Genomic DNA, 23,689 nt, shown 5'->3' on the forward strand with positions numbered 1-23,689 from the left:
ATGGCGACGACAAAGGAATACAAATAAAAAAATTAAGCCTAATTGGAGTCCAGCGTGACACGAAGCACATAACATAGCATCACGCTTATATCCCCAAAGGGGTAAGCAGAGGTGTATTATATACATGGTGTTAGTGACATCGTAACGAAAACTTTAAGGGATGATTCAGACCATGATTCTGAGTTGATATCAAGTGGAATTTTCCGTCGCAAAAGCATCATCATCAATTTAAGAGCCACGCTCTTGTCGGTGCAGCATTTTCCATGCTACTTTTTTTAGGGAAATATAGGGCAGTGGTATCCCTCTTGCCTTCCGCTCAAAAAAAAAACATAAGCAAAAGTATGGAACGGAAAATAATTTAAAAAACACTACTTCACTATTTTCATGAATTTTCCGACAGGAAAATCCACTTGATATCAACTCAGAATCATGGTCTGAATCATCCCCCTCAGTATTCGTTACGGTGTCACTAACCCATACCTACTTGTATGGCTATACATACAGGAGTAGATATGTACTTGTACGGGGTGTAAGTGATATCGTAACGAAAACTAAGAGGGATGATTCAGCTCATTATTCTGAGTTAATATCAAGTGGAGTTTTCCATGGACCTGTCAAATCTTCAGGTTAGGTCAGTGGACCCTGTGAAAGACGGGATAATGCTAGGGGGATGATATCTGCTGAATTTCCCTGGCAAACAATTTGAAGCGTTTAGCATCGTCAATTTGGCCGTAAGATTGTCCGAATTTTTGCTGCAGGATAAAATAAAAAATGTGATAAAAAGGCGTTATACCCAATGGAGGGACGGTGAAGGAAAACATGACGAGCAGAACCCAAATTCCCGAGAATTTTTATTGAAATTCTATTTTTATTTCGTAATTTGTTTGTTATTTTACACCCCGAAGCCGGGGCCGTGGTAGCCCAGTTGGTAGAACGCTTGCCTCTCATTTTGAGGTCTTAGGTTCGAATCCAGCACAGGCTAAATGATTATTGAATTTGTTTTTTCGAATTCATGTTTGGATCATAAATGTGATCAAAAAATTAACATGAAATGGGTGAATCTCAAAATTTCAAGTTTGGTGGCGAAATTTCATATTATTTTTTCGTGAAAAATTGGGTTCCGACATGAAAAAGATCCAAAAGGATCCTCGGTTCCGAGATGAAAAAGGAATTTTTCAATTCCCAATTCTCCCAATTTCCCCAATTTTTCACGAAAAAATTATATGACAGTCGCCACCAAATTTGACACATTTTGATATTCACCCAAATACACATTTCCTTTTAGGTGGATAAGAAAATGACAGGTACAACTTAAAATTAGATGGTGTGTCAAGAATCAGCACCACTACATAAGTAGGTATGTATTAAATTTATTAATCACTGAAAATATTAAGTACTTACATAATTGATATAATTTAACTGCCTCTGTGGTCCAGTGGTTGAGCGTTGTTCTCCGGAAGTACCGGGTTCAAATCCTGATGGGGATATTATCGAAATCACTTTGTGAGATTGCCTGTGTTGAATGACCTGATTGTCCGAAAAAGTAAGATGATTCCGTGCTTCGGAAGGCACGCTATGCCGTTGGTCTCGGGCTACCAGCCCAAACACCTACACTAACCCTCAGTGGAGCAGCGTGGTGGAGTATGCTCCATACCCCTTCCGCTTGATTGAGGGGAGGCCTGTGCCCAGCAGTGGGACGTGTATAGGCTGTTTATGTTACGTATATTTTAAACTATATGATGGTATAAACATTGGCCTATATACGTCCCACTGCTGGGCACAAGTCTCCCCTCGCCTCGATAGTATCGGTTACATAAAACTTAATTTCCTTATTTTTAATAATGTTATTTAACTGACATTATTATTCAATGTGGAAACAATGGTTAGATGCCTACACATCCACAGTTATAATCATTTGTTAAAAATAAATTATATTATTTATTCATTTGCCCGTTTTTTCATACGGGAAAATGAATACTCATAAACAGAGTATTCATTTTCCCGTACGAGTAAGTGTATAAATACATGAACAAATCTATTTAGTAGTGCAGACTCGGTGACCTCAAAAAGCAATATACTTAACACAGGTAAGTAATCAATTTATTTGTGAGAACACATAAAATACAAAAACTGATAACCGATAACCGATTATTTACAGATTTATTTATAATCAGAAAGTGCTTTTTCCTTTTTTAAACATATATAAACTCACACCCGTCCCCCCGTGGTCGATGATTTCCCTCAATCAGCGCTTATCGCTATCGACTGACTAGGGTCGATTAATTCTTTCAAATATTTTTGACCTCTCAGACGACGCCTTGAGCCGAGGTTCGTGCCCAACTGGGCACCTTCAGGCCTGTTGTCTTAAACGTTTATTTATTTATATATTTATTTATTTGTTGCATGTCACATGGTGGCTTACAGTTCTTATAAGTAAATAATGTACAAGCATGTGACACCCTGTAATTGCATCGCAAAAGTATTCCAACAATAACTTAAAACTAAAAAAAATATAAACTATTTTTTATATAAGTAACTAAACTTACTTTAGAATTTAGAAATTATATAATATATACTACCTACTTATAATATTATTATTATTGATTTAAGTTTGTTATTTTTAACAGCCTCCGTGGTCAAGTGGTTAGAGCGTTAGCCTCACGATCTGGAGGACCGGGTTCGAATCCCCATCGGGGGACATTGTCAAAATCACTTTGTGAGACTGTCCTTTGTTTGGTAAGGACTTTTCAGGCTTGAATCACCTGATTTTCCGAAAAAGTAAGATGATTCCGTGCTTCGGAGGGCACGTTAAGCCGTTGGTCCCGGCTATTAGCCGTAAAAACACCTCCACCAACCCGCAGTGGAGCAGCGTGGTGGAGTATGCTCCATACCCCCTCCGGTTGATTGAGGGGAGGCCTGTGCCCAGCAGTGGGACGTATATAGGCAGTTTATGTTATGTATTTTTAAGTAATTATCAGTAACTAAGCTTTATTTTATATATTACGTTGTACCGGGTGACAGCCTTCAGCGCTCCCCATTTGTCCGGCCAAGTAGTTTTTTTTAAATTGGAAATCTACAATAAGTCTTATACTTTACGGTCTATTCCAGGGTCATCATGTTTATAAAAGGACTTTGTCTCCTATTTGTGGTGAAGTCAATACGAGCTAAGGATGTGGATGTCGCTGAGTTTGTCTACAATACCGACAACCAGATGAAACAAGATTGGGAAGATTTTAAGGTATTTATTTTTATTGTGTAAATGGTCCTTACACCAGCTTACTCCAAACGGAAAATCTGGACCCTGCTGACCTGGTGTAGGACCAAGCACGGAAAGTTGAACCATCACTTACATAAATGAGGCTTAAAGGAGTCGATATACTGTGAATGTTGTCACAAGGATCAAACCATATCTCACATACTGAACGAGTGCCCTCTACACCGGTTGCCAGGTGGCATAGCCGAGCTGCATTGTGTGACGGATGCGGCAGAGGCTTGGTTATGGCTTGGTTAAGGGAGCTTAAGCTGGATATATGATCCACGCAGGATATTTTATTCTTGACTTTCATACGCAATAATAACAAAACCAGCTTACTTCTCAAACGGGAAGCGTCAGTTCAAATTTTGTACCAGACTTGTGAGTTGAGTTGTGAGGTTGGTAATTCACCTCACAACCCACACGATAGAAGAAGAAGTCATTAATATATCCTAAGTGCAGTTTTCGCTAACACAATTGTCTCGACCATTATAGACGGTGATACGGCTACCTATAACGTTGGTCTAACAGAAAGCTCGATGAGGTGTGGGTACTTAGTTCATCTTGCGATGATTGTACTATTAGCTGAGGTGTTGGCATTTAGTTCTACTTGCGATGATTGTACTTCTAACTATCCCAATTGGGATATAGCCTTGAGTTTATGTTATGTAGTAATTTAAGAACATCCTACGATAATCATACATACGGTTCAAATTGATAAGTTCCTTCTTTTTTCAAGAAATTACGTAAAGATGTAATTTCAAATTTTCTTTAATAGTAAGGACAATGGCTGCTTTTCTTTTTACGTTTCTAGGCTAAGTGCTCTATGTAAAAATAATATGAATGTATTTAATTCGTTATATTTGTGATCTATTTATTTTGTAAGACATTCCAACACAATGTATATTGTTTACGGAATAAATAAAATTGAAATTGATTAGATATCCATATTATAAAAATACAGGGTGTTAGTGACATCGTAACGAAAACATTGAAGGATGATTCAACTCATTATTCTGAGTTAATATCAAGTGGAATGTTCCATCGCAAAAGTATCAAAATTGAAAATAATTAAATTAAAACAAAATCATGGATTTTGCGACGGAAAATTCCACTTGATATTAACTCAGAATCATGGTCTGAATTATCCCCCTTAGTGTTCTGTTTTTTAAATACTACCTAATCCTAAAAACATTATACCACAGGCTAAATACGGAAAAACTTACGAGTCATTCGAAGATAAACTCCGAAGCAATGTGTATTTTGAAAACAGTCGTTTTATAAAAGAACACAATGATCTTTTTGAAAAGGGAGTAGTGTCTTATAGTGTGGCAATGAATGAATTCGGGGACATGTCTGATGATGAAGCTTCGCACAAACTTTATGGACACACTACTGATGAAGAGTAAGTCAAAATTATAAGTAAGATATAATCAGAATATTTATTGAAAGGCCGGATTATAGTTGGTCACTTTCTTTTGTCTTGTCTTGACGTTGTCGAAATCACTTTGTGAGACTGTTCTTTGTTTGGCATAGACTTTACAGGATTTTTTTTTGGAGTGTCAAGGTTTTAACAAAACTAAAACCCGCGACTATACAGGGTGTTAGTGACATCGTAACGAAAACTTTGAGGGATGATTCAGACCATGATTCTGAGTTGATATCAAGTGGAATTTTCCGTCGCAAAATTGTAGAACTAAATATTAAAAAAAACACTAAAATCTTAATGATTTTTCCGACAGGAAATTCCACTTAATATCATCTCAGAATCATGGTCTGAATCATCCACCTTAGTATTCGTTTTGATGTAACTAACACCCATACGTACTTGTATTACTACCTGTACGTACTTGTACCGCCATACAGCGTGTAATTACTGCAATGTTTTTTTTTATTTCAGTGACGACTATGACGACGAGGAAGCTGCCACCTTCATGCCATCTCCAATAGCAACGTTACCAGCTTCTGTCAACTGGTTGAATGAAGGAGCTGTGACACCAGTCAAGAATCAGAGGAATTGTTCGTCTTGTTATGCGTTCGCTGCTGTAAGCTTCGCCCAATAGATATATTTTATTTTAATTCCGGCCAAATAGTGAATTCTGCTCCATTGGGGCAATTCGGCGCGACCTTGCCGCGGGGTTTTGCGCCTCTTACTTCATTAGGCCGGAGTAAGATGGTAGCTGAGTTCGGGTAGGTACTCAGACCTACGAGGTATAACGTAGAACCCTTGCCCAGGGATACGGATGAAGACCTCAACGGTTGCAGAGGTGAAGATGGGAGCCATCGCTACGGCAATGCAGGACGGAAAAGGCGCGTCACAGGGACTGTAAACTTGAACTTGACAGAGGGCAGCAGTAACTGTTAGTACTATTCAGAGGCGGAGGTCTTAGTACGGCTTAGAAATAGACTACTGCAAGGCGGAAGGCAAGTGGGAAACCACTGCGTTATTTTACTCTAAAAAGTAGCTTGGAGAATGATACACCAACAAAAGCGTTGATCTTAAATTACAGATGAGTTAAACCCAAGTAGTTAATGCCATTTGCGTTTAATCTACAATAAGTCTAGTCAAAAAAAGCTGCTGTAAGCTTTTTAAACAAAGAATAGTATAGTATATAGTATAGTATATCACCTCGTCCGTAACCCGCCGACATTGTCGATGATTTCCCTTATTCAGCACTTAATCACTATCAGCCCTAGTGGGCGATTAATTCTTTCAAATATGATCCCCTCAGACGACACGATGCCCTGACACAAAGTTCGCGCCCAACTGGGCATCCTCAGGCCTGTTGCTTTAAATTTTGTACCGGGTGAAAGCCTTCATCGCTCCCCATTTCACCGGCCAAGTAGTTAATGCCATCTGCGGGAGATCTACAATAAGTCACGCCAAAAAAAAAGAAAAATAAGTCAACTAGATAAGTAAAGTTAACTAGACAAATATGGTCATCAAAATAATTACACTTTAATTTTCAGATTGCAGCTGTGGAAAGTCGGACTTTTTTAAAAACCGGCCGTCTTGTACCGTTGTCAGAACAAAACCTGATAGATTGTTCTGGAAAGTATGGTAATTCTGGCTGCCAAGGTGGTCAGACAAGGAAGGCATATGTATACATCGAAGGTAATAAAGGCATTGACACGGAAAAAAGTTATCCATACCAAGCCAAGAACGGAAATTGTAGGTGAGTTTAATTTACAAGAGTTTTTCACGGGATTCTCTTAAAAAGCATAAATGGTTTTGTCATAATTTTAATTATCATAATCCTTTTTACATAACGTTTTCTAGCATAATAGTACTTTCCCATAATAACATCTAGGAATACTGGTTTGTTAGGTATAACTTATTTTTGGACTAATATTTGTTGGTATAAATTTCATTCGCATATAAATAGGTATCCATAATTCTTTTTTAGAATAAAAGTGTTTTGTCATAATTTTTACAAGGCATAACAATAGGTTAGGGTGCGGCGGGGGTGGCCCTAGGGCCGGCATTTTTATCTTACACACGATAAGTTTACTGAATGATGACCAACAGCATGAAATAGAGTCAAAAAATATAAAAAGTCACAATCATGAACCAAATGCAGCCAAGGAAAAAGTATGTTTTGGAAATGTTCAAAGTTGTGCCAAAACTTTTCTTATTCGGAGTATAGTTTTTATGCTTATAATAATTATGCTTATATATCATTATTGACATTAATTATTATGCTTATATTAGTTATGAGTTTCAAAATTATGCTTAAAAAGTTATGACAAATTAATACTATGCATAACTAATAATAGGACAAGTAACATTATGCCATGGTAAATTATTACATAAAATTTTATGAGTAAAAATAGAGAACCGTTTTTCACAACTGCGTAATTGGCTACTTGTCATTTTTCGGATTTATAAGTATTCATATAGACTCTTATTTTGTACCTCTTAAATTATATTATTTTCTCGAAAAATCATTATATACTTTTTAATTGAAAAAAAAAAACATATTTTACTTCATTAATTTCAAATTTCGCGTGAAAACGGTTGGTCATTTGACATTTCGCCCAGTGACGTCACATTTCAATAAGCAAAGAAACTGTCAAACAGTATTACTTGATGCCTGACAGATAGTTTTTGTTTTTGTAGTATACAGGGTGTTAGTGACTACCGAAAACTTGAGTTAATATCAAGTGGAATTTTCCGTCGCAAATGTATGGAACTGAAAATGATTAAAAATAAATCACTAACATTTTCATTAATTTTCCGACAGGAAATTCCACTTGATATCAACTCAGAATCATGGTCTGAATCATTTCCCTCAGTATTCGTTACGGTGTCACTAAGAACCAACCATGCGTGCTTGTGCGGGGTGTAAGTGACATTGTAACTAATACTGAGGGGGATGATTCAGCTCATAATTATGAGTTTATATCAAGTGGAATTTTCCATCGCAAAAGTATAGCATTGAAAAAAAAAGAAAACAAAGTTTGCGACGTAAAATTCCATTTGATATTAACTCAAAATCATGGTCTAAATCATCCTCCTAAGTAGTAGTTACGATGTCACTAACCTAATGATACCGTTTTTTCAGATACCAAGCAAAATACTCATCAGCTACAATAAGAGGTTATATGACTATACAACGTACGGAAGCCGCCCTTCAGCAAGCGGTGGCTAACAGCCCAGTGGCTGTCGCAGTGGACGCCAAAGGAAAAGGGTTCAGATTTTACAAAAGTGGGGTGTATTACAACAATCATTGTTCTTCAAAGCGTTTGGGTCATGCGGTAAGACTATAAAAATAAAATTAAAAAAAAAGAACTTTATTCACACAATCATTTTACAATGTTATAATGACATCTGAGGAGATCGGTGGCGCAGCGGTTAACGCGCTCGGTCTGCAATTGTTGAAGTTAAGCAACTTTCGCAAAGGCCGGTCATAGGATGGGTGACCACAAAAAAAAATTTCATCTCGAGCTCCTCCGTGCTTCGGAAGGCACCTTAAGACGTTGGTCCCGGCTGCATTAGCAGTCGTTAATAATCATCAATCCGCACTGGGTCCGCGTGATGGTTTAAGGCCCGATCTCCCTATCCATCCATAGGGAAGGCCCGTGCCCCAGCAGTGGGGACGTTAATGGTCGGATGGTGGTGATGATAATGAGATCTGCCCAGAAAGCAATCACAGACGCTTGGGTTGGGCTTAATAATCACGCTGCTTTCCAATTTGTTATGCACTACTAGATTAAGAGATAAAGTTATTGAGAAAAAATAGAAATCATAAGCTAAAACAAAATACAAGAAAATAACATAATATGTAATGTGCGTGCGTGTGTGTGTGCGTGCGTGCGTTCGTGCGTGCGTGTGTGTGTATGTGTGTCTGGGGTTCTGCGAGATGATGAATGATGTGTGAAAATTAAATATGTTTTTATATTGTTTACACTTAAGTTTCAAATGTCTAATTATATTATTGTTTATATTGATAGTTTCACGGTGCATTAGCGCTTCTGCACTGGAAATTCGTGAAATGTAAACATTGCTGTATTTACACGCCATACAGGGTGTTAGTGACATCGTAACGAAAACTTTGAGGGATGAATCAGACCATGATTCTGAGTTGATATGAAGTTAAAGTTTCCGTCGCAAAAGTATGGAACTGATTATAATTTTAAAAAGATACTAAAATTGTCATGAATTTTCAGAAAGGAAATTCCACTTGATATCAAATCAGAATCATGGTCTGAATCATCCCCCTCAGTATTCGTTACAGTGTCACTAACACTCATACGTACTCGTATCTGTAAGTACTTCTACGGGGTCCCTTTCCTTTTCGGCGGATAAGAAAATGACACGTATAACTTAAAGTACAATTAGGAGGTATCTGCGGGAATTGGGGCCATTATTTATCTTTAACCTTTTTACCCAATTACAGATGCTTGTCGTCGGCTACGGAACCCTACGGACCCAAGGCCAATACTGGTTGGTGAAAAACTCATGGGGTGACAAGTGGGGGCAAAGAGGATATATTCGAATGGCGAGGAACAGAGACAACAATTGCGGTATCGTCACGCGAGCTACAATCCCACTGGTTTAAATAGGCTATTTGACTGGGTCAATCAAAGCCAATCTAGAAATCCAGAAGCCTGTCTAAATGATCAAAAGTCAATCTAATTTTACTTTTCGAATTAAGTAATAATAAAAAGAAGAAGAAGAAAGAAAAAAACTTTGCTTTGTAGAAGCAAGAGAAGTGTGTCAGGAAGTCCATAGTCTATGCTTACCCATGCTAATCTTGAAATAGAAGCTAGTCTAATAGCGAATAAATGATTTCTGACTTCTAAGATGATCAAAAATCAATCTTATTTTGGTTTCCGACTTGTTTTCGAATTTTATTTTTGAATTAAATAACAATAAAAATAAGAAGAAAGAAAACTTTGCTTTGTATAAGCGATGTTGCAGATACCCGTTTGCAAGTTTGAATTGTATAACGCATAATAGGTTATTGTAAGTTATATCGGTGTGTGTGTGTGTCCTGCGTACCTCATCATCATCATCATCAGCCCATTAACGTCCCCACTGCTGGGGCACGGGCCTTCCCTATGGATGAATAGGGAGATCGGGCCTTAAACCATCACGCGGGCCCAGTGCGGATTGATGGTTATTAACGACTGCTAATGCAGCCGGGACCAACGGCTTAACGTGCCTGCGTACCTACACTCAACTAATTGTTTGTTTTGGATAATAATACTTCTTTGTACGTCACGCCAGTGATGATTGCTAGTCCACGTTCAAATGGCCCTCCATTTTGGTGGACAGTAAATTGTATTAGATTTAAGGTTGTTATTTTTATTTAATAAAAAAAGGCAAGAGAAGTGTGTCAGGAATTAAGCAAATGGAAGTCCATAGTCTCTCCCTACTCATGCTAATCTAGAATTAAAAGCCAGTGTAAGATGATTAAAAATCAATTTTATTTTACTTTTCGACTTGTTTCCGAATTTTATTTATGTATTAAGTAACAACAACAAAGAAGAAGGAAAAAAAAACTTTGTTTTGTAGAAGCAAGAGAAGTGTGTCAGGATCGAAGCAAATGGAAGTCCATATCTGCTTACCCCGGTGGGAGATAGGCGTGAGTTTATGTATATAATTAAGTAACAATGATTACGACGTTTGACAGATTTTAGTGATGACGTCACAGGACAGTGTGTCCATACAAACTCCAAAGAAAACTTTTGTTTTGATGTTTCGTAAAAAATAACTCATTTGACTAGGATGTTAAGTAGTCTATTGTGTTGTCTAAGGTGCCCACTGCTGGATAATGTCCCAGCTCTGGAAGAAATGGAGGGATCCCTTTGACCAGTAGTGGTTTGAATTAATAGCTTGAAAATAATAAAGAATGCATTTTTAAATCATTGTTATTTTTCCTCTCATGTGGCCTCCGTGGTCTAGTGGTTGAGCGTTGGGCTCACGATCCGGAATTCCCGGTTTCGAATCACAAAAATCACTTTGTGATTCCTAGTTTGGTCCAGACATTACAGGCTGATCACCTGATTGTCCAAAAAGTAAGATGATCCTTGCTTCGGAAGGCACGGTAAGCCGTTGGTCCCGGTTACTACTTACTGATGTGAGTAAGTAGTCGTTACATGGGCCATGTCAGGGGCCTTTGGCGGCTCAATAATAACCCTGACACCAGAGTTGATGACCCACGCGATAGAAGAGGACCCTTTCATGTAGGTTTGTTTTGTATTTAAAAGTTCTTTATTGATAATAATAATTTAAATTTTAACTCACAAAACATAGTCAGAGAAACAAAACATCGATTTAAAACGAAACGTTTTCAGGCCAACCTTTTATACACCTCTGCCTACTCCTCTAGGGATACAGGCGTGATGATTTGTTATGTTGTTAGTATTTGTTCTTCTTATTTATCCAATCCACCCTTGTAGGGATACGGAACTCGTTACTGGACTTAAATATATCTATGATAAACGGAAGTTCGTAGCAGAATACCGATGACTTCGGTCAAAACGGGTCATTGGGCTCTTCACACCACGAGCGTTTCGGACTAAATGTTATAATGTGCATAGCTGTAAGTGATCCATTAATAAATAAATAAATAAACCCCATTTATTATGTGCATAGCTGTAAGTGTAACCCCATTTATTTATTTATTTATTAATGTATCACTTACAGCTATGCACATTATAACATTTAGTTAGGACTTAATTAAACAAAGTAAAACAATACTTATGTGTAAGCCAATTACAAGTGAACGCAACATTCATCGTAAAAAAAAACAACATCTAGTCTGCTGAGGCTAACTTCTCAACAGCTAAAATCTCGGGGGTTAATTGTCCAAGTTCTCTATTAAATTGGCTTTTTAACATAATATAAGTTCACGACTATATCCCAATAGAGTAGTCAGAGGTACTTCCATCGTAGGATGAATTAAGTACTCGCCAAGATTGTGTGTATTTAAAAACTTGTCGATAGGTTTATGAGACACCACATTTTTTATTTTGAAACTCTGATATTGTAATTTTTTTAAAATTATGGCGTAAACGAATCCCCGAACGCCGATTCGCGAGTGGCTTGTCGTCGCGTTTCTCTGCGGTGCGTTAGTTTTATTTTCCCTCTACGTCGGGCGATTTTTGATGTCATTCAATATTGACCCCGTCCGAATCGCTCGTGGTGTGAAACGCCCCAACAACCGGCCAGAATTGAATCCGTACTCATATTTGCATTTAATCAATACCTACTATACGTTGCTCATACTTTATAAGTTTTCCTTCCTTGATATATTGCGCTTTGCCCTTGCTGTGGCGATTTATCAAAAGATTGACTGTTATTTCGTGCGGTATCTGAATGCTAAACATGATTGGCGTATTGGGTCGTACATATAGTCACGGTCGGATACATCATTATCGGGATGGGCAGAGACTATGGAATTCCATTTGCTTCGATCCTGACATACCTACTTCTCTTGCTTCCTCCACATTCATCAATCGTTTCATACACGCACGCCGGTTCAGAGTAGAAGTTGCTGAACATTTTCTAAGGACATCTCCAATTTTTATTTTATTTTAGTTTATCATTTATTGCAAACTTTACAGCATAAAACTACAATATTAACAGCTTAAGATTACATACTTATACAGCCAATTAAAAAGTTTGACAAATCAAAATACATATTATACAATAATGAGAGCGGATATCCGATATTATATAATGTACATACTTAATAACAATGACAAAATGAGGCAGACAAATTAGGTGGGCACTGTCGCACAAGGTGATGGGTGAGTAAGATTTGATGTGTTTGCGTTTGTAAAGTGTATGCAGATATGTAAGTATGTATGTGTGGTGTGTGTTTGCATGTTGTCACAAATTGTTAGGAGAGTAATTAAATAATAAGTAAATTAGTTCTGATTAATTTGATCAATGTACGTCCTTCTAGGTCTTCCTCTGCCAGCCCTACTACCAACCTTCGCTTTTATCCTACGTCCGCTCTATCTGTCTGAACTAACTTGACATTTCCTTTTCAATTTTAGTCACTATGTCGTCTTTTACACCACATATTTCTCTTATAAAGCGAAAGCGACAACGGTATATAAAGCGAAAGTTGATGGTTGGGCTGGCAGAGGAAGACCGAGAAGGACTTACGATGACCAAATTGGAGATGTCCTTAGAAAAGGTTCAATACGATCTACTCTGAACCGGCGTGCGTGTATGAAGCGATTGATGAATGTGGAGGAAGCAAGAGAAGTGTGTCAGGATCGAAGCAAATGGAATTCTATAGTCTTTGCTTACCCCGGTGGGAAATAGGCGTGAGTTTATGTATGTATGTATTTCTCTTATCAGACTGTTTCCCACTCTGTCACTCAATTTAACACATAATTTTATTACATACATAGCAGTCAAACACATAACCCTTCTTTTTGCTTCGCCGCAGCCGACTGCGGGCTTTTTACCCGAGTGAAAATACCGGTTTTTCGGTGTTCCCTATAAGCCGACGATATGTAGTTATTCAGAATTAATTGAGCAACAGGAATTATTAACACCAAGCTATTTCTGAATTGACTCCCTCCAAATAAACTATAACAATAGGATAGTAATATATCACGAGAACAGTTCATTTGTATAATGTCAATACGTCGGAAAATGCGAAAATGTCGACTTAGAGCAGGGAAATTGTCGATAAATTATCGATAAGTACACTTACTTCTTCTTCTATCGTGTGGGTTGTAAGGTGAATTACCAACCTCATCAACCCTGGTGTCAGGGTTACTATTGAGCCACCAGAGGCCCCTGTCATGACCGATATACTTAACCGGGACCAACGGCTTAACGTGCCTTCCTAAGCACGAATCATTTTACTTTTTGGACAATCAGGTGATCAACCTGTAATGTCCTAATCAAACTAGGGATCACAAAGTGATTTTTGTGATATGTCCCCACCGGGATTCGAACCAGGGACCTCCGGATCGTGAGTCCGACGCTCAACCACTGGACCACGGAGGTCGTTTACTACTACTGTTACTAACATTCCGGTTGAAAATAAAGGCTTGTTCTCAGTAATCTATTGCTAACATGCACGGTAAGGCTGCCTTCACACTAGCGTTTTTTCCTCCGTATAAACGCAAAAAAATACCAAGCCTATGGTTTTTTCTTGCAGTTTTCTCGGCCGAGCGTAACACAGAATGCTCACCCATCCATCGAGAACATCCGTTTTGCTTTTTTTTGTGATTGTTTTATGATTTTTTTTTTTAATAATCAATTCCTCTTCTATTCTGTTGTAAACCGTAAAAAAAAACGCTAATGTGAAAGCAGTGTATAGTTCCTCTTTTATGATTTATTGCTGTTACCATGTTAGAAAAATAAGTTCGAAATCGAATTTGTATACGATTTTATTATATTACGTTTGTTGTTTAAAATATGAATAGGTACTTTGTATCGAACGGGCTACAAAGCCGTTTTGAATTAAGTAATTTGATAACAAATTCATATTCAATAATAGGGTGGTTTCCAACTAGTCAAATCAGTTACTTTTTACTAAACGTCAAAACATGAAATTGCTATGGAATTTGTATGAAAAAGCAACCTGCGACGTCATAGAAAAACGTGACAAAATGTCACGTCACTTATTATTTCATTTTTCTTTATTCATAAATAAGTTAAATAGAAAAAAGAAAACGTTTTTTGACACCGTTAGGTCTGTTTTTTTTTAATCAGAATATTATAATTTATCTTTGACCTAGGAAACTACGCAATTCAGAGCCCGAATCGGTTTTTTTACTCATGAATTTGTGACCTTACGATTCAATGCAAGCGGTTTGTCAACTGGGCAATCATACATAAATAGCCTATATACGTTCCACTGTTGGGCACAGGCCTCCCCCCTATCAACCGGAGGGTGTATGGAGCATACTCCACCACGCTGCTCCACTGCGGGTTGGTGGAGGTATATTTACGGCTAATAGCCGGGACCCATGGCTTAACGTGCCCTCCGAAGCACGGAATCAAAAGTCCTTAGCAAACATAGGACAGTCACAAAGAGATTTAGACAATGTCCCCATCGGGAATCGAACCCAGACCTCCAGATCGTGAGCCTAACGCTCTAACCACTAGACTACGGAGGCTGCCTGGACAAACTGGGCAATCACCTAATTGGAATTTAAGTCAAGTAAACAAGGCCGGGTTGGGTCCAAGGAGGCTGTATGGAGAAATCCGTAGACTAGATCCAAGTTACGTTGTCCCTACTAACATAGCCCCCTTACACTTGGATTAACTTACTAGTAATATACTTCAGGAGTTTGATAGGTTGATTACCTACGTTTGTCCAAAACAGAGCATAACTCAAAACACAGTCTATATACAGAAAAATCGGTAAAATGTGGTCGTTTAGTGTTCACGACATAAAATTCATAATCTGTACCAACAGATACAGGGTATTAGTGACATCGTGACGAATACTAAGGGGGATGATTCAGCTCATTATTCTGAGTTAATATCAAGCGGGATTTTCTGTCACAAAATTCATAAAAAAATGTGTTTTTATTTTTTTTCCGGTCCATGCTTTTGCGACAGAAATTTCCACTTGATATAAACTCAGAATCATGGCCTGAATCATCCCTAAAAGTTTTCGTTACGATGTCACTCACAATCTGTATACTCTCTTTACGTTTTTTCTTCCCTTCCTAGTAAAGTCGCGAACGAAGCTGTAAAATAAATCTGTATTTTATTTAATTTAATTACATAAATTAAATTAAATTTAATCAAATTTATTAGAAATCTCATGAAAGGGAAGGAAAAAGAGAGGAAGGGGAAGACCAAGAAGAGCTTACATGGAACAGATTAAAGAAAAGGTTAACGTCGTGTCTTATAGGGAAGTCAAGGAATTGGCCTTTGATAGACTGGAATGGAAAATGCTACACCGACAAGAGCGTGGCTCTTAAATTGATGATGATGACATAAATTAAATCTTTCCCTGTTCATGGTCCTTCATGCTGGATATTTATTTGGATTCTTTATAAGCCACAACGTTCGCCTTCTCTTTAATTTACATGGATGTAAGCTCTTCTTGGTCTTCCTCTTCCTCTCTTTTTTCTTCCCTTTCATGAGATTTCTAATAAATTGGTCGTGGTTTTTTAAGTGTCCAATCATCTTGCCTCTTCTGCCTTCAATAACAGATGATAGTAGATTTTGTCTTAGATAAAATTAACTTTATAGGTGTTATATCAACCTATGTTACTGGTTCTATATATTTTTACGGCTGAACTAACCGTCATGCTGATAGTGCGGAGCTTACGAGAATGAACTAACGACAATATACGGTATATCCACATGTATATGTATTGAGGTCATGTCTTAGATTAATAACTACGCTTCTATACACGCCAGGGTGACCACAAGTTATCAAAGACGAAATGCAGTAAACATTAAAAATAGGGGTGAAAAAAAGAAGGAGTGAAAAAAAAGGAGTGGAATTCTCTGACGTTTTCTGTATTTCCGAATGCATATTACTCGGGCCTTTGGTCTTGGTTCCATACAAGACCATTAACCCAGCCCCAGGGGGGACAGAGTCATCTTCTCTGCCCTCCACTGAGGCAATTCCTGAATGGCGCGTCCTTGCCGCGGGGGTGGGCGCCTCTTCCTTCAGTAGGCCGCAGTGAGATGGTGGCTGAGTTCGAATAGGGACCCAGACCTACGGGGTATAACGTATTACCCTTGTCCAGGGATACGGGTGAAGACCACAACGGTTGCAGAGGCGAAGATGGGAGCCACGGCAATGCAGGACGGAAGGGGCAAGTCACAGGGACTATAACCTGGAACCTGTCAGAGGGCAGCAGTAACTGTCAGTACTATTCAGAGACGGAGGACAGGAGTCCTAGTATGGCTTTGTAATAGACTGGGCTCCATCCCACTTGCGTCAGACAGAGTACTGCGGTGCGGAAGTCAAGAGGGAAACCACTGCCCTATTTTTCCCTAAATAAGTAGCGTGGAAAATGCTGCACCCACAAGAGCGTAGCTCTTAAATTGATGATGATGATTACCCGGGTGCTTTCAAGACCAGAGTGAACAGGCAGCTTCTGGGCGAGCTCGCTCCATCTTAGGCCTCGTCAATGCCTTCGGGCAAGTCTGTGGCCAAGAGCAAACCCATCAAAGGTAAAAAAAAATACAAATGTATCACTTGAATTTATTTGACGAAATAGTGCCCAATAGAAGGGAGAATATTTTAAACTAGCAACATTATACTTTACGTTCCATTTTATATTATATCACAAATACATCTCAAATTCACGAAGCATAAAACTGGGTGTAATGAAACGTTAACATGCAGTTAGTATTATAACGAAGTCATAACATGGTTGAACTCTAACTAAAAAATATCTTATTCCATTGGTAACATAGTTTGGTGTATTTAGATTAAGGTTTTTTTTTTTCTGTAGCCTGATTGGTCCCCACAGGGTCGTCGACGACGGTGGAGGGACGAGCTGGACGCCTTCCGGCACGCCTGGCAGAACGATGCCCAAGACAGGGAGGTTTGGAGAAAGAAGGGGGAGGCCTTTGCCCAGCAGTGGGACACTAACTAGGCTACAGATTAAGGATATAACGAAGAAAAAAGTTACATTTCGAATCGTTTATTATTATACCTATAAGTTTTGTAAAAATAGCTATACATAAACATTAACCGCCTATTACGTCTCACTGCTACCGGGTGAGAGCCTTCAGCGCTCCCCATTTGCCCGGCTAAGTAGGTAATGCCATTTGCGGCAAATCTACAATAAGTCACGTCAAAAATAAAAACACGTCTCACTGCTGGACACAGGCTTCTCCTCAATCAAACGGAGAGGGAAAATAACAATATTCTTCTCTCTTCTTCTAATCCTTTTATCCTCTGTTGGAATAACAATATTAAAATAAAAATTTTCATTTTTTATTATTTTTTTGAGTGGGTATATTTTATACACCTCTGTCTTCCCCTTTAGGGGTGTATGGCGCTTATTGCGTTTATTTAATCTCTCATGTCTAACCATTAGACCACAAATTGGGATAGTCAGAGGTACACCCTTCGTATGATGAACTAAGTACCCACACCTCACCGAGCTTTCTGATAGACCAACGTGATAGGTGAGCCGTATCGCCGTCTATAATGGTCGAGCCAACTGTGTTAGTGAAAACTGCACTTAAGATAAAATAATAACTCATTGGTGCAAGTCCGGCAAAAAATTAATATTTTTTTTTATTATTTTTTTTATTTCTTATTTTTATCGATATCGATAAAACCTTCCGGAGGCTCATCCCTTACATCCGCTTTAGCACAATGCATTAATTAATAATAGAATTCTGTTAATTAATTACTCAACTATAGCACTTCACAGCACTTTGTCCTATTTCAGACTTTAATTAGACCGCAGCAGTGTTACAATTCCGTTGTCAGGTTTTATGTCAAGAGGTCTTCTTCTATCGTGTGGGTTGTGAGGTGTATTACCAACCCCATCAACCCTGGTGTCAGGGTTACTATTGAACCGCCAAAGGCCCCTGACATGGCTCATGTAACGACTACTAACTTGCATCAGTAAGTAGTAACCGGGACCAACGGCTTAACGTGCCTTCCGAAGCACGGACCATCTCACTTTCGGACAATAAGGTGATCAGTAGCATGGAGAATGCTACACCGACAAGAGCCTGGCGCTTAAATTTAATGATGATGAAATGAATACAATACAATACGCTTTATTTAAAAAAGCAATTTCTTCCAGGCAACTTTAGGGTTGATTGAGGTTTTGTCGAAGTAAATCACAACAAAATGTATAACACGGGCGAATATGCAACCTGTTTGTCGTGCATTGTCAACTGAATTTCGTCGGGTTATACGCCAATATAATTTTTTTTAGAGCGTTGTTTAAATTTCTATTTAAAATATAAGTGTGTTTTATAAATTTTATGCCAGTCGATTCCATGTCCCTTTCCTTTTCGGCGGATAAAAAAAGCGGCCAAGTGCGAGTTGGACTCGCTCATGAAGGGTTCCGTAACAGCAAGTAACATAATATATAAGTTTTTTTTATCCTATACTTGAGTTGATTGAATGAAAAGTATTTACTGTTTACGATTTATGATGTATTAAAAAAAAAAAAACTACTTACTAGATCTGGTTCAAACCAATTTTCGTTGGTAGTTTGCATGGTAATCTACATCATAAACATACATAAACATAAACAGCCTATATACGTCCCACTGCTGGGCACAGGCCTCCCCTCAATCAACCGGAGGGGGTATGGAGCATACTCAGTCTCATACTCAGAACAGTATGGGGGACACATTTTACCACTTTGGAAGTGTCTCTCGCGCAAACTATTCAGTTTAGAAAAAAAAATATATTAGAAACCTCAATGCCATTTTGGTAGACCTATCCATGGATACCCCACGCGTATGGGTTTGACGAAAAAAACGTTTGTTTTTTTTCTATCATTGCATAAAAATCTTAATGCGGTTCACAGAATGCACATATTTATCAAGTTTCAACAGTATAGCTATTATAGTTTCGGAGAAAAGTGTCTGTGACATACGGACGGACGGACGGACAGACATGACGAATCTATAAGGGTTCCGTTTTTTGCCATTAGGCTACGGAACCCTAATTACAGGAATCAGCACCAATAAGTTTACTACTACTTACAACCACCAGGGTTGATGAGGTTGGTAATTCACCTCACAACCCACACGATAGAAGAAGACAACAATACACGCTTCAAAACCCATCAAACCTTTTGCGTTAATCATTTATAATTATCAATGGACCCTCATATTATAATACGGAACATTTTAATTGACCCGCAATAGAACTCGAAGCGAAGGGTCATTGAATAGCGATCATGACATGCTTGCCCGAGCCCTTATATCCGGTCTCAACCGCTCAGATCCGGTCGAAACTGGATCAAAGCGGTATTGGAAGCATGTGCGTCACTCCGGCAATTTTTGCAAATTATATCCATCTTTAAAATTCGTGTGTAGATGCAAGTTGTTTTTGATTACCTGCGGCTCTGCCTACCCCAGCAGAGACTACGAGCGTGGGTTTATGTATGTATCTCACAAAAAAAATAATCTTGTAAAATCTTGCCAAGTGGTCCGTGGTTCAGTGGTTGAGCGTTGGGCTCACGATCCGGAGGTCCCAGGTTGGAATCCCGGTCGGGTAGTTCACAAAAATTACTGTTTGATACACATTAATGCGGAAAAAAAAGATGGAAAGGAAGAATCCTAACCACTTGCGCTGTCCCCATACACCTGAAAATAGCCCAGCTCAAAGAAAAAGGGAAACACTCACGTAGTCAGCTTCTCTGTTCTTCTCACCAGGCCTGGTTTTTGTTGACAGCACAAGAATACAATCACAGCAGTCTATTCACAATTAATTAGCGGCGGCGGTGCATTTAAAGAGTATTTAAAAATTATTTGCAGAAAAAACGTATTTTAGATAAAGCAGGAGAAAACAAAAGGAGCACAAAACGTCACTAGCACTGTCGGGGTTCACACACACGAAATAAAAAGTTTTTAGTTAATGTGTAAAGTCTTTTTGGTGTGTTTCCCTTGGGTAGCTAGGCGTATTAACAGAAATAAAAAAGACAGCACAAGTGGCTCAAACAATTACTTTGTGATCCCTAATTTGGTTTGGGCAAGGCTGATCACCTGATTATCCGGAAGTAAGATGAACCGTGCGAAGGCACGTTAAGCTATTGGTCTCGGTTAGTACTATTGACATAAGTAAACGTAACATGAACATAATAACCCTGATGTTTATGAGGTTGGTATTACATCTCACAAGCCACACGATAGAAGAAGAAGACTTAAAACTACGCGGCCGAAGTCATTTGTGCAGCTGGTTATAATTTTATAATAATATAATAATATTCATGACACTACCGCCGTTATGCACATTTTGACGAAGCATAAAATTCCGGAATTCAGTCCGCCATTTTGTCCCGTTAATTGCCGAAATGTGACATGTAAATAGTTGACAATTAACAATTTAATTAAATGCTGAACAGTTATTTAGTAATGATTTATTGTAGTTACAATGTACGCAACGCCTACACAAATAATAAAAGCAATGTTAGTTGATTGTTGTATTGTGGTGACATTATTAAAGGCGTTCTTTGTTTCGCGTCGTATACACACATAAAACTGACGCCGCGGCGCCGTAGTCCCTAATGAGGAGCCAGAGCCATAAGTAGGTAATCAGACGTCAATTTGCAGCCACTTTTGATACGAAGGTCTAGGAACTATAATTATGGTGTCAAGTAACCACCGTACGGCCATAGAATAAGGAATAATACTACGTATAGACCAGCAACTCTCCGCTCCCCACTGACGTCTGAGCTAGGTTTACCTCACCCCGCCTCGAACATAGTTTAAACTTGAATTGTATTGCGCCAGACGTCTAACACACAGATGCGCGTGTACGGTAACGTCAATGTGTGGTGTCTGTGTAAAAAGAGGTTGTTTGTATGAAGTGTCCGCGGTGTCGCACAGCCTAAATAATTATCCAACATAATATTGCACACTCCCGACACTATGCTAAAACCACTTTCTTATTATGTGCCGCTTTGCTACGTAAGTGCGAGCGAGACAAATGTTCGCTCACGCCGGAAAAAATACTTGATATTAACTCAGAATCACGTTTTGAATCATCCGCCTTAGTACTAGTTACGATGTCACTAACACCCTGCATGTATTTACACATACACATACATAAACTCACGCCCGTAATCCCTAATGGGGTGGGCAGAGCCACAAGATCAAAGATATCTTGCAGCTACTGTTGATACGATGTATAGAATAGAAAAGAAATAGTTTATTATAAAAGGGCGCCACACACAAAAAAAAGACAACAACATCATATCAAACTACTAAACAATTACAAAAAAGCAAGACAGATGTTTGTCGAAATGATCGATGTAGGAGCTGGATATGATAAACCTTAAGGTGATTAGGGATCAGCCTATCGCCCATAACATTAGTCCATCATGTTAGAGGACACAGTCCCTCTGTCAGTTTTTACATGCCCGGGAAGACAAGCAGCTGAACGTGTTCTATGTTTTTTATTTGCTCCTAGACCAGCATAGAAGCAATGTATGTATTTACTTATTACAAAGAACCAATAAACGACAGTATAAACGCAAAAAATACCCACCGTTTCTCTCAATAATGACAAAGGACGCAGCGAGTTCGCGAAGCGTGAAGCGTTATTAAATGGAATTTTCAAAATGCAAAGAAATGAAAAACGAATTTCAGCTAGCAGTTGGTAGAATCTCCGGTTAAAATCCGCATAGGGGATGGAAATACTCAAATGTAATATAGAGCTAAATGTCTGGGTAGAAGAGTAAAATAAAAAAACAAAGTTGAATGCGAAAGTCTGAGTTGAGAGTGTAGGGATCCGTACATTTTTAATCCTCACTTCACAACATAGTATAAAACAAAGTCGCTTTTTCTGTCCGCTTAAATCTCCAAAACTACGCAACGTATTTTAATGCGGTTTTTTAATAGATAGAGTGATTCAAGAGGAAGGTTTATAAGTATAATAATATCCATTAAATACTGGAAAAACACTGTTATTTTTGAAGTTTTTAATGTAATGTCGTAAATAATTTCATTTTTTCCTCAGTATTGCACCCGAGCGAAGCCGGGGCGGGTCGCTAGTTTATTATAAATATGAAAGATAATTTGATCCACTTTCAAAGCTCAGTGAAATGTGGGTACTTAGTTCATCTTGCGATGGATGTACTGCTGACTACATCAATTGGGATATAGTAGTTAGCTTAATGTTATGTTATGTTGAATTTGTTTGTTTGTACTAACCATTAAACCGATTACTCTCTCATGAAACTATGCATACATTAATAATTATCATGAATAATTTATTAATTACTTAATATCCAGAGGAGTGAAAGAAAAGGACAGGTCTTAACCCTGCAGTGAAATGAAGAACCTAGTAATCTTTTCTATCGTGTGGGTTCTGAGGTGGATTGCTAACCTCATCAACCCTGGTATCAGGGTTATTATTGAGCCGATTAAAATTCCCGTAAAATTTATGATTTTTTTTGTGATTTATTAAATTATTTTCCGTTCTATACTTTTGCGACGGAAAATTCCACTAAATATCAACACAGAATCATGGTCTGAATCATTCCTCAAAGTTTTCGTTATGATGACATTAGCTACATCCAAACATGAATTCAAACTCACAAAGTCGAATTTAGTGGTTTAGAGCCAGAACTGGACACCTTGTTTGATATTTGTATAATTTTTTGCTTTTATTTATTTTTCTTATTTGTTTTTTTGTTGAATTCCTACAGAACCCTAAATAGTTGCATTTTAATCCATGAAAAGAAGGTCGTCTACGTTCTATACTTTGGCAAGCGTTTCTTTTTTTCTTGTGTTGACGCCAAATTGCCAATAACATCCATTGCCATCTTTGGTATCTGAAATTCTTGAATTAATAGATAAAAACTTTATAACAACTTTTTCTTCTTTAACGGCTCCTGTGGTCCAGTGGTTAGGCTTTCGACTCACGATCCGGAGGCCCCGGGTTCGAATCCAGGTGTGGAGATATCACAAAAATCACTTTGCGATCCCTAGTTTAGTTAGGACATTACAGGCTGATCACCTGATTTTCCGAAAGTAAGATGATCCGTGCTTCGGAAGGTACGTTAAGCCGATGTTCCCGGTTATGATTTATTTATGTAAGTGAGTAATCGTTACATGAGCCATGTCAGGGGCCTTTGGCGGCTCAATGATAACCCTGACTTTCGGTCGATGAGGTTGGTATTCCACCTCACAACTCACACGATAAGAAGAAGACAACTTCTTTTTTTAATTGCTAATGTTACATTTTAATAGTGTTGTTTTGTGTAGTAATACACCTTGGACACTTCTTAAAAAAATCCGGCCAAGTAATTAATGTCATCTGCGGCAAATCT

General features: G+C 38.3%; 1 protein-coding gene across 2 annotated transcripts; it reads left to right on the forward strand.

Moving 5' to 3' along the window:
* Nucleotides 1-1,973: 1,973 nt before the first annotated feature.
* LOC126377388 (procathepsin L-like) lies at nucleotides 1,974-9,426 on the forward strand. 2 transcript variants are annotated; one of them, XM_050025118.1, is made up of 7 exons: nucleotides 1,974-2,087; nucleotides 3,109-3,238; nucleotides 4,459-4,658; nucleotides 5,154-5,298; nucleotides 6,224-6,429; nucleotides 7,819-8,011; nucleotides 9,154-9,426. In XM_050025118.1, the coding sequence occupies exons 2-7, from the start codon at nucleotides 3,116-3,118 to the stop codon at nucleotides 9,313-9,315; spliced, it is 1,029 nt and encodes a 342-aa protein (XP_049881075.1). In that variant the 5' UTR covers nucleotides 1,974-2,087; nucleotides 3,109-3,115; the 3' UTR covers nucleotides 9,316-9,426. The 2 variants fall into 2 exon arrangements, with proteins under 2 accessions (XP_049881075.1, XP_049881076.1); XM_050025119.1 differs by lacking the exon at nucleotides 3,109-3,238 and having other exon boundaries at nucleotides 2,024-2,087.
* Nucleotides 9,427-23,689: the final 14,263 nt, after the last annotated feature.

The sequence above is a fragment of the Pectinophora gossypiella genome, chromosome 23 (assembly GCF_024362695.1).
Source record: "Pectinophora gossypiella chromosome 23, ilPecGoss1.1, whole genome shotgun sequence".
Classification (NCBI taxonomy): domain Eukaryota; kingdom Metazoa; phylum Arthropoda; class Insecta; order Lepidoptera; family Gelechiidae; genus Pectinophora; species Pectinophora gossypiella.

Coding starts and splice junctions, on each gene's coding strand:
- LOC126377388 (XM_050025118.1), top strand. CDS start 3,116: ATGTTTATAAAAGGACTTTGTCTCCTATTTGTGGTGAAGTCAATACGA. Junction 5,299..6,223: donor CTTGTTATGCGTTCGCTGCT/GTAAGCTTCGCC, acceptor TTTAATTTTCAG/ATTGCAGCTGTGGAAAGTCG. Junction 6,430..7,818: donor GCCAAGAACGGAAATTGTAG/GTGAGTTTAATT, acceptor CCGTTTTTTCAG/ATACCAAGCAAAATACTCAT.